The sequence below is a fragment of the Trichosurus vulpecula genome, chromosome 4 (genome assembly GCF_011100635.1).
Source record: "Trichosurus vulpecula isolate mTriVul1 chromosome 4, mTriVul1.pri, whole genome shotgun sequence".
Taxonomy (NCBI): domain Eukaryota; kingdom Metazoa; phylum Chordata; class Mammalia; order Diprotodontia; family Phalangeridae; genus Trichosurus; species Trichosurus vulpecula.
This window is the reverse complement of record NC_050576.1, coordinates 96,963,147-96,975,149: the sequence shown is the minus strand read 5'-3', so window position 1 is coordinate 96,975,149 and position 12,003 is coordinate 96,963,147. Positions and strand designations below refer to the sequence as shown.

The window sequence follows — 12,003 nt, the reverse complement described above, 5'->3', positions numbered from 1 at the left end:
TATGTGGAATACCCCTGGGATTTCTATGTTCTCTAGGGGCTTTCTGTGAAATCTAGGTGTCTAAGTGAACAAAACAAAGGGAGAGATAACAGATGCTGTGGAAATCATTTTCCTTTAAGACATATTGACTTATTCCCCCACTGGCTTTTTTCTATCCACTCTCCCAATTGGGCTGTGCATTTAACCTTTTTAGCACAAAACCTCATCAAGCAGCATGTGCATGAGATCACTGAATAAATATGATTTGATTAGGGATGAAAATTGAAAGCAGGAGTTGATACCAGACCATTGTAAGAGAAATATTAGCTTTCTGTTTGCTGAAAACTCATAGCAGAGAAACCAATTTATGGGGGCGGAGGGGTGGGGAGAGAGTTTGAACACTTACCTGGCCAGCAGTGGCAAACGTATGTGTCATCAAGCTCCTCACAAGTGCCATTATTGTGACAGGGTCGTGACGAGCACACAGATATTAAGGTCTCACAGTGCTTGCCTGTGAATCCAGTACCAGCACAGTTGCAGTGGTACCTAAAGAATGAAAATGAAATCTCTGTGTCAATATCTAGTTAAAGCCAAATTAACTGTTTCCAGTGCCCGATCAGAACCATGGATCCCATTTTGTCACCTCCAGTCAATCATAGTACAATTATCCACTACAGACCTGGGAGCATTCCAGGGGTAGTTTCCTGATTGCACATATTAAAATAGTGCATCTCTCCACCTGTCTTCTACATATAGGGAGTTGTATAGGGAATTGTCTAATCAAAAGACGACGTACCCAAGCTTGTTTACCCAACTCTAAACTTTAGTTAAGGACAAAAATTATAGATAAGTAACAGATGATAAAGAATCTGCTATAGTTGTATGATTCCTTTATATGTGGGCTCCTTGAAAATATTTCCTATGCTTCCTCAAAAATGCCTTGTGAAAAATATGCTTGTCAACTTGGCTAAGATGTATTAACCAAAATCAATACTTCAGACGTAGCAAAATTTAATTTGGAATTGTTTTTTCCAAAGTGTCTCCAAGAAAACCTGAATTGGCCAAGAGTCATATTGTTGCTACTCATCACTACATTTCTCCCAAATGTTTTGCAAGGGCTGGTGTTCATCCTTAGGATGCATCTACAAACCACCCAAACATCTGGAAGTTTTGTCTACAGGGTGCCAAATGTCCAGATGTTTGGCATTGTGTATATAAAACATCCAGATGATTGGATTTTTTTCACTTTTCAGTCAGATTTTGGCATCTTATAGACACTACTTTTGATTCACACCTAGAAGAACTGCTAGCATTGTTTATCAAAACCTTTTGCATCATCAACATGTCTGTGTCACTGAATTGAAAACTAGGTGCAGTGACAGCAAATTTTCCAAAGATGCAAATTTGATGTCACAATAAACATCTCTGAGCTGTTAAACACCTTTTTCAAAGTTTTAATTTAAAAGTGAGCTAGCAAATGAAACAAAACGCAAGGTAGCTTGAGGAACAAATGACCTTTGAAGGAAGTGCTCTTTGGGCAGGATTAAAGCGTGGTTCACCAGATAAAGCACTGATTTTGGAGACAAATCATTGGGGTGGGTAAATCTCGTACTCTGTGGAGACACACTTTCACTGAATGTGAAGACTTCCTAGCTCTGGCACATCCTATCTGTTTGACCCTGGGCAGGCCACTTACCCCTTCATTGCCCCAGGCAAATCTAAGAGTAGAAGTTGGGAAGGAAGTTGTAAAATAAGGGAGTTTCCTCACTGGGTGCTCCCTAACTAGATGAAAGCACAGGTCCAGACAACAACAACAACAAACAACACCACCTGTTCTACATACTTCACAGGGCCGTTATGAGGAAAGTGTTTCATCAATGTTTGGTGCTAGAGAGATGTGAAATTTATCATTACCAGATGATTAGACTATGTTGGTGTACTTCATGGGAGCCTGAGATTCCAAGGCTTAACTGGGACCCTTCCAGAGGCCCGTCAGTCAGGGAGAGGAGAGAGCTACATACAGAAAACCTTCCCAGGGGCAAGATTTTTCACCACAAAGATGTGGCATGGCATTGAAACACTGAATCACGGAGTCAAGGAGATGGGTTCAAATCCTACTTCTGAGACTTACTAGTTGTGTGAAGTCGCTTAACTTCTCTAAGCCTCAGTTTCCCCACCTGTTAAATGGGGATAATAATCATCTCAACCATACAAGGTTATTGAGGATCAAACAAGAAAGAATATGTAAAGAACTTTGCAAAGCCTTAAAGATCTATGTAAATGCCAGCTGTCATTTCAATATGTATCATCATAATATTGTTTCCCAAAATAGAGAAGGCAAGATTATAAGACATGAGTAGAGGGCAGCAACTATGCATGATTAGCATGTGCACTTTAAGCCATTTCGAAAGAAGCAGGGTGGTTGAGCCACGAGAAGCTCCTGAAGGTCCATCAAGTCAAAGAATAGATTACAGTGAGGGTTGGGGATGGCTAGTTCAAGTCTGGTGCAGAGAGAGCTGGAGCAAAGAATCTGTGCTGCAGGATGGCCAGAGACAAGTCAGTGCTGAGATTTCTAGAGTTCTGTACCTTTGGACTAACTTGGGTGGTCCATCCCAGTCCCTCCTCCCTGCCCTCGAAAACACCCTTGTAGGTGCCGTCTCTCGCAGGGTTCTAGGATATAAGTATACTCCAGTATCATTGCTTCCAAATCAGATTATCTGTGATAACATACCAGAACCACTGAAACTCATGGAGGACTTTGTTTACATGGCCCTAACATACTTGTTATATAATATTCTGTATTAGAGTTAGACTAGATTGTCAGCTCCATGCAGATAAGGATGATGTTTTACTAAACCTTTGTGTCTCCCCTAGGATATATTCTGCCTGGAGCAGATCCTAGGATCATTGATCTCAGCTAGTCAGCCAGTCAGTTAACACGCATTTATTAAGCTCTTACTATGAGCCAGGCAGGGGCAGCTAAGTGGCACAGTGGATAAAGCTCTGGGCCTAGAGTCAGGAAGACCTGAGTTCAAATCTGGCCTCAGACACTAGCTGTGTGATCCTGGGTAATTCACTTAACCCTATTTGCCTCAATTTCCTGATCTATAAAATGAGCTAGAAAGAAAATGGCAAAGTACTCTAGTATCTTTGCCAAGAAAATTCCAAATGGGGTCCCAAAGAGTTGGATATGACTGAAATGACCGAACAACAACATGTGCGAGGCACGGTGCAAAGTGTGGGGGTTCAAAGAAAAATGTATATTCTAATGGAGGAAATGACATGGAAATATATAGGTACATATAAGATATATATATATATATATATGTATGTATGTATGTATATATAGATAGATAGATAGATAGATAGAGAGAGAGAGAGAGAGAGAGAGAGAGAGAGAGAGAGTAGGTGGAAGGTAATCTGAAAGCAGAAGTTATTAGCAGCTGGGGCTAGGGAAAATCAGGAAAGTTAGTCAATAAACATTTATTAAACTCCTACTGAGTACCAGGCACTGAACTAAGTGCTAAGGATTCAAAGAAAGTCAAAAGATAGTCCTTGCTCTCAAGGAGCTCAGAGTTTAATGGAGGAGATAACACACAAAGAACTATGTACACATAGTTAATATATACACATACCACACATATACATATACACACACCCACATATGTGTGTACAGATGAATAGATAGAATATATCTGATTATATTGACAAGAGGGAGTCATTGGAGCTCATTGAGCATGGAGTTATATGGTAGGATCCAGAGCTAAGTGGAGCATAGATTGGAGGGTGAGAGACTTGAAACAAGGAGACAAGTTGGAAAGCTATTGAAATAGTCCATGAAAGAGGTGATGAGAGCCTGAATAGGAGTGGTGACTATATGAGTAGAGGAAGAGGACTGAGACAAGAGATGTCGTGTGAGTGTGAATGAGTAGCCAAGGACAATACTGTAGTTGAGAACCTAAGTGACTGGGAGGATGAGACGCCTATGGGACATCCAGTTTAAGATGTTCAAGAGGCAGTTGGTGATGCAGGAATGTAGCTAATTAGAAAGATTGGGAACAGATACATAGATCTGGGAATAATCTACATGGAGATGATCATTGAACCCGTGGGAACTGATGAGATCACAAAACGATATCATATATAGTGAAAAGAGAAGAGGGCCCAGAACAGAGCCTTGAGGGATACCCAAAGTGAGTGAGCATGACATATGTGAAGAAACAGTAGAGGAGACTGAGGAGTGGTCATCATATTCCACAACACATTCTAAATGGATCTGTGACCTTAATATTAAAGGTCATATGGATAAAAAAATTAGAAAAGCAGCAGATCATATGCCTTTCATAGCTATGTGTTAGAGATGTTTTTTTAACCAAAGGATAGAATCATTTAGGAAATATAAGCTAGATAACTTTAATTATAATAAACTGAAAAGTTTCTATATTAACACAATTAATGTACCTAAGATATGAAGGGGAGTGGAAAAATGGGAACAAATTTATACCAAGTTTCGCTGATAAAAGTTTGGTATCTGAGCTATATAAACTGTGTGTGTGTGTGTGTGTATGTGTGTGTGTGTGTGTATACATATACAATCACTGTAATACATATAGACATACATAATACACATATGTATGCACACATATATATGATCTATTTCCAATAGATAAGTAGTCAAAGGATATGAATAGTTCTCAAAAGAATTGTAAACTTTTAACAACATATGAAAAAAATGCTCCAATTCACTGATAATAGGAGAGTTATAAATCAAAACAACCCTGAGATTTTTTCTCACATCCTGCAAATTAGCAAAGATGATCAAAAAAATAGGAATACTTAATGTTGGAGAGTTTGTGTGAAGATAGGATCCCCAGTGCATCGTTGGAACTGTGAATCAACATAACCATTTCAAACAACTCCAAATTACGAAAATAAAATAAATAAAACGTCTGTACTCTTTGATCCAGACAATCCATTACTAGGTTTATATCCTAAAAGGGCCCTTGACAAGAATAAAGTCTCCACAAATACCAAATATTTATAGTAGCACTTTTTTATGACAGCGAATAATTAGAAACAAAGTAGATGCCCATCAATTGGGGAATGGCTAAACAAACTGTGGTACGTGAAAGTATAGGAATATTACTGTACTGCAGAAAAAGGAATGCAACGAACACTGAGAAACATGGAAAGATTTATATGAACTGATGTAGAGAGAAATAAACAGGGCTAAGAAAACAATATACACAATGACTATAATAACATAAGTGGAAAGAATAGTCATAAAGCAATCAAAAGTGAATGTTTGGAAATTAAAAAAAAAAGAAGCCTGGCTCCAAGAAGGAAACATAAGAAGACACCCTTCCCCCAGCCCTTTACAGAAGTAGGAGGTTCACATATATGGCACATTGCACATAGTTTCAGACCTTTTCAATGTATTGACAACTTTTGCTAAATTTGTCCTTTTTTCTTTGTTTCTTTACAGGTATTATTTGTCATATGAGATGGCTCTCTGGGAGGGGGAGAAGGAGTGAAACTGGGAGAAATTTTGTTGATGTAAAAATAAACCAATGAAATATATTATTTTTTTTTAGAAAAGAGTGGACAAAAACTGGTAGGGAATCAAAAGAAAGCAATATCATAAAACTCTGGAGAGAAAAAAGTATCTAAGAGGACTAGGTACTCAACAGTGTTAAATGCTGCAGAGAGGCCAAAAAGGATGAGCTCCAGCAATTAAAAAATCACTGGCAACTTTGGAGAGAGCAGTTTCAGTGGAATGATGAAGTTAGAAACCAGATTGCAGAGGGTTTAGAAGAAAATGGAAGGAGAAGATTTAGAGGCGTTGAGTATAAATGGCAAGAAAGTACCTCAGAGACAATCTCATCCAACACTTTCATTTTGCTAATGAGCAAAACTGAAGGAGAATTCAAATTACTCACCCAAGGTCACTCATGTGGTAAATGTTAGAGGTGGGATTTGAACCCAGGAGCTCTGATTCCAGCCAGAGCCAGCTCTCTTTCCACTGTACTGTACTGCTCCCAATTCAACAATCATTAATTAAATGCTCTATAAATGCCCATTGAATTGAATCGAATTTTTGGCCACTTAGAATTACATGTACTCCCAGCTCTGAGTAGACATTGGAGCCTTTTATACCAACCTAAGTAGGACCACTTAGTCATTAGGCATATTCTGAGACATTCACCCCATTGCAGACAAGGACATACCTATTGTTACCATCAATGCACTTCCCTTTATTAAGGCATGGCTGGCTGTAACACTCGTTCCTGTTGATTTCACAGTGTTCACCAAGGAATCCAAAGGCACAGTCACAGATATAGAGCCCCACAGCATCCTGACAGGTGCCACCATTTAGGCAAGGCTCTGACAAACAGTCATCAATATCTATTTCACAGTTTGTACCTTAAAAAAATCAACAAAGAAAAACAAAAGTTTAACAAGATTTCATAGTAATGTATTTACAAGAGTTTTTGTCAACTATCATCAGTTACCCAAAATAATTTTCCTCCTTAATTGTAATTGATGTTAACTTTCAGGCATGCACATGGGAAATTACAGGAATAGCAGAACAGCTGTCATTCACAAAGAACAATTGCAGTAAGCAGTCTGTGACTTTGTATTAGGAGGGAAGCAAACCATGTAATTCTTAGAGTGATGCTATTAGTAATGGCAATTTTTTAGTGATGATATGATATTTATTGTCTAAAAGAGACCTGACAAAATGGTTAGCACTAAGGAAAAGGTTATTTTGAAATTGCCTTATACTGTGTTATTCATTTGCTCGACAAGCATTTGCCGAGCGCCTATTACCTGCAAGTCTTTCTTTAAAAACTTAAACTATCAAAGCGTTTTTCCAATGACAGGTCTCCATTGTATTGTGAAATAGCTCACTTTTCCATCAGAAAAATACCTTGTGAATTTCATAGGCTGCCATAATTGGAAACACCAAGTCATTAACTCACTTTAAGTAAACCACAAACAAAAATTCAAACCAATAAGAGGGATAAAGCAAGGAGGTGATTATTCAGGCACAAAAGAATTACACTGCATACAACAGTATTCCCCTTAACTAAAAAAATAACTCCCTAAACAATCAAAATAAAATTTGATTTTCAAAAATTGAGTTTATGTATGAGTTTTCCCCAAGTAAATGGATCTAGGTATAAAAGTCCATGAAGATCTTATCCCTGCTCTTCATTCTATAGACACAGAAACTGAGGGCCCATAGAAGGAAGTAATTTGCCCAAAATTCATACAGGTACTATGTAGCAGAGTAAGGATGCAACATCCTCTGAATCCAAGTCCAGTGCTGCTTCCATCAAATAACTTTCCGAATTCTGAAATGTTAATGTTTTTCATTGATTTCTTTTCATTAAAAAAAAAATAGAATCATCAAAAACTACTCCAGGTTGAAAAAGAGTAGGCCAAATCTCGCCTATCAATCAGAGGTGGAATTGCACCTGAGAAAGGCCACTGCATTTTGATGATAAATGTTAATAGATCTCTGTGTCTCTGTTTCTCTCTGTCTAACTATATTTACATCCTTAATATCTATATCTATATAAACAGAGAAATAACATGTTTAAAGACACTATAGGTGGTGAAACAAATACCAACATTAAATATGTATATTTGTACATACATCTCTGTGCATATATACATGTATGTATATATACCTCAAATAACATAGCAAGAGAGATACTCAGATAAAAATCTGACTAATGTGAAAAAGACCTAGAGTGTAAGATGATTGCAGGAATAATTCCTATTTTAAAACTGGATATATCTAATGGAAAAATAAGCAAGAAAGAAATTACAGCTCTAAACCTTGTATTGGAAAAACCAAATTCAATGAGTCTTTGGTTAAGTGAAATGGCAGTCTTAAGAACACTAATTTTTTTCGGGTTCAGATGAATATTAGGCATTATTATCAGGCCTCAAATTATATTATAAAACAATAAGCTATTAAGTGCTAGATTCAAAAACACACAGAAAAGTAGAAGTAGAATAGGTGAAATAAGCAAACACAGATAACACCCTGGTCTTCTGAAACTCAGGAATATAAACTATTGTGGAAGTAGTTTGGGACCTGGAGTCAGGAAGACCTGTGTTCAAATCCTTCCTCAACATTTACTAACTATGTGACCCTGGGTAAGTCACTTAACTGCTATTTGTCATAGTCTCCTCATCTTTAAAATGGGAATAATAATAGCATCTACCTCCCAGAGTTGTTGTGAGGATCAAATGAAATAAGACCTGTGAAGTGCTCTAAGTATAATAAATGCAAGCTTTTACAATGATAACGATTTGCACGAGTGGAGAAAGATCTAAGAACTCTGAAGGACCAAAGAATTTTATATCATAGTTTTCTGTGTTGGTGTCTCCTACAACCAATGATTGTGGGGCTTTCAAGGTAGCTTAATTCCCTCAAAGGCAGATTCTATTTTTGTCTTTATACCCCCAGCACCTAGCACATATTAGGAATTTTTAAATTCTTGCTTGATTTATCTAAATTATGGATCTCCTCCATCTCTTGGCATAGTAGTTTACACACAACAGGCATTTAAGAAATGTTTGTTGTTAAATTGAATTTTAACATGTACACCTACTATGTGCAAGGCACATACTAGGTACTGAGAATACAAAACTAAAACTAAGATAGACTTTGACATTAAGAAGCTTACAGGGGTGGGGGAAGTGGAAAAAGCATTTATTAAACTCTTACTGTGTGCCAAAAACTGTGCTAAGAGCTAGAAAAGCAAATTCAAAAGCAAGACACCCCTTGCCCTCAAGAAGTTTACACTCTGATAGAGAGGGACAAAATATGTGGGGAATGGTGAAAAGGTTTTATTCTGGGAAGTTGAATGGAACAAGCCCTTTCCAGAAGCAACAGCAGTTTTATTTAATTACAGTTCTTAGAGCTAACTATAAAAAAGGAGAGGGCAAGATAGATTATGTAGGAGGTATGGCAGGGCAGAAAAATGGATGAGGTAAATAGAAATTCAGAAAAGAGTGATGCAGTTCTTCTTTGGCATGGTGCCCAGAGGTCTAGTTTGGAAGATGAAGCTGCAGCAGGAGGGGAAAGGAGGATATGTACATAATGTACATGTATATGTATATATAAATAAGTAAATACAAGATAGTTTGAGGAGATACATGTATACAAAAAAGTAAATACAAGATAATTTGAGGATGTAGAGAATGTTAAACAATTAGGGATATCAAAAAGATTTCATAGAAGAATTGGAACCTAAGCCTGCAAGGAAGATAAAGATTCAGAGAAGCAGAGAAAAGGGGAAAGTGTGTTCCAGACACTGAAATAAATATGCAAAATCATTGAGGTGGGAGATGAATGCAGTACAAATATATGGAAATATGAGATAAAAGCTGAATTCTGCAAACAGCAAGTAGTCCAGTTTTGTTGCAATGCAGAAAGTGTGAAATGGGGTAATCTGGAAAACTCTGTAAAAGAAGGCTCTAGCCAAATTGTAGAGGAATTTGTATTTTATCCTGAAGGCAATAAGAAGTCACTGAAGACTATTATTTCTCTTTCCTACATAGCTTTCTGGAGTGCTTTTTATGAACATTATGATATTTAATTGTGGATTTGGGGGATTTTATGGGTACTTATTTACTTTAAATGGATGAATACATAAAACTATGCACCAGTGGTTAAAATCTTGCTAGCAGCACTTCTGTAAATTTCATCTTTCAGAATTTAGATTTATATAGTCACTTGGGGTTCAATTCAACCTGAGCCCTGCAGGAAAATACTTCCATATGTTTTTTAAAAACAAGAACACAACTGAATCAGCCTTAAAAAAAAACCTATTGATCTTTTTCTAGTGCTATAGTTCAAACAGTGGTTTTCAAATAATCCTTCAGGTCATTACACAAGGATGTTTCTTGGTAATTTAAAACACAACTTCAGATTAAACCACTTGCTTTCCTAGTGGTGATTTTCTTTGTATGGCTCTTAATATTGTTCAGTGGCAAGACTCATAATTCAGCTTCTGTACCTGTTAATTGCCACCGCTGTAGATAGGGGCCAAAGTAATTTAGGTTGTGGCTGTGTGACACCAAATGTCCAGATGAAGAAAGTTCAGTCAATCAGCCGGATGCTTCTAAGTCTCAAAATATTGGCCTTGGGACTATCTGGATGTCTAAATGATTTTTTGGGTAATGTTTTATCTATATATTTTCTATTGTGTAGACATTGCTATTAAAATACTCACAGTTAAATCCATACTCACAAAATAATTGAGCCATTTAATTTTTAGCATTCCAAAGATGAAATAACAAACCCTCTCCAGAATAGTTACTCTTATGTAACATGACACCATTTCTTTTAAGTTATCTTTTTTGAAAAAAATTATTGTGGACATGTAAATGGAATGCAGGTACAATGAGTGAGCAGTCCTTCTGTAGCTACTCCCCTAAGAATTCGTTATAATTGTAAAGCATGTTCACAGAACTATATTGAGCAACCATAAATCTGCTGGAGCTTGTTAACAGCTCATTACAACAACAAAAAAGCCATGTGACAGAAACAAACACAGGATCGTAGGGACTCAGCTATACTAGTAAGAAAAGATGTGTGTATGTGTCTCACACACAACACACGGAGCCTCCTTCTGACCTAGTGAGCTTGGCAGACTTTGGATATATGATTAAGGCTACGATTATACCCATAAGTCCTTTATCCAGAAAACCAGTCACTCTAATAACTTAATGCACTTTTAAGCAGTTTGCCCTGGATTCAAAGGAAACATAAAATAGGACTACAACAGGAGCAAGAAAGCTGGAAGCCATTGCTCCTTCAGGATGAATCACTGTCCTTTTTCTTAGGCCACATTTCCAAACCAGAGGCATGTGATAAAAATGTAGATCAGTAAAGAGTAGGAACAGAGATAATGGCGTGATATGGATCTAATGCTCAAATCACTTAAAAGAGTAATCAGGGCCTAGATAATGCTCCTAATGTACTATATATAGATCGGTCAAAAACTGATCACAGATGGCTACTGTGAGGCACTAAGTAAAGGAGTGTTACCCAACAGTTCTTAATGGGATTGGCAAAAACTACTATTCCAAAGAAAGGGGGCTAATGATGAGTTGTCTATTATAGGCCTGACCTGGACATTTTTATAGTTCTGCACTTGGGAGAGTCTAGATGCAACTATAATCAGAACATATGTTTAATTCAATTCAGTAAGTACTTATTGAACACTTGTTATATAAAGGAATTGGACAAAGAATTGGTGTATTTGTAGCCTTAGGATTTATCATTGAACTTTATCTTCTTGCAGGTAACTCACTCCAGAATATTCTCATTTTATACCTTGGATAAAAATTAAAATTTAGTTTTCATGAACTGTCAGATAATAATTTCAGAAATTATTTTCCCATTGCTTTTTATTCTAAAACATTACTATCTCCAGAGAGTATAAAACACTAATAATTTACCTTAGCTAAGTTAAAGTTGAGAGTACAAAGGATAAAGAAGCAACTGATGGGGGTTATGGGAAATATTCCTCATGTTTCAAGGTCCATATAACTTGCTGGAGTTTTCTCCCACCCCCTGTAAACAATATATTTTGCTGGTTTCCTACTTTTCTCAACACTTTCTTCCCCCCCTTCCTCACTTACTTCTTCCATCCCTTTATTTCTGGAAGGAGGGTAGAAGGAGGAAAAAAGAGGAAGAAAGAGGAAGGAGAACAAAAGGAAAAGTGGGAAGGGAGAAGAGGATAGGGAAGGAAAAAGGAAGGGAGAAGGGCAAAAGGGGAAGGGAAGCATAACAGAAGGGAGGAGTAAGAGAAGAGGAAGGGAAGGGGAAGGGAAAGAGATGGGGAAGAGAAAAGGGAAATGGAAAAGGAAAGGAAGTGGAAAGGGGAAGGGAAAGAACAACTGAAGAAGTAAACAAACAAATATATAAATCTGAGTACATAGCACATATAGTCTCTGAAACATAGAAGCATAACTCTTTGCATTCAAGAAGTTTAG

The 12,003-nt window shown here is 37.2% G+C and overlaps 1 protein-coding gene across 1 annotated transcript in view; it reads right to left on the bottom strand.

The window, feature by feature from the left end:
• The window catches only part of CRB1 (crumbs cell polarity complex component 1), a 165,574-nt gene that overhangs the window by 132,147 nt on the left and 21,424 nt on the right, over positions 1 to 12,003 (bottom strand). Inside the window, exons 3-4 of the mRNA XM_036755520.1 lie at positions 6,207 to 6,402; positions 386 to 525 (exon numbers count right to left, since the gene is read on the bottom strand). Coding sequence (XP_036611415.1) covers positions 386 to 525; positions 6,207 to 6,402 — 336 coding nt within the window. The remainder of the gene's footprint in view (positions 1 to 385; positions 526 to 6,206; positions 6,403 to 12,003) is intronic.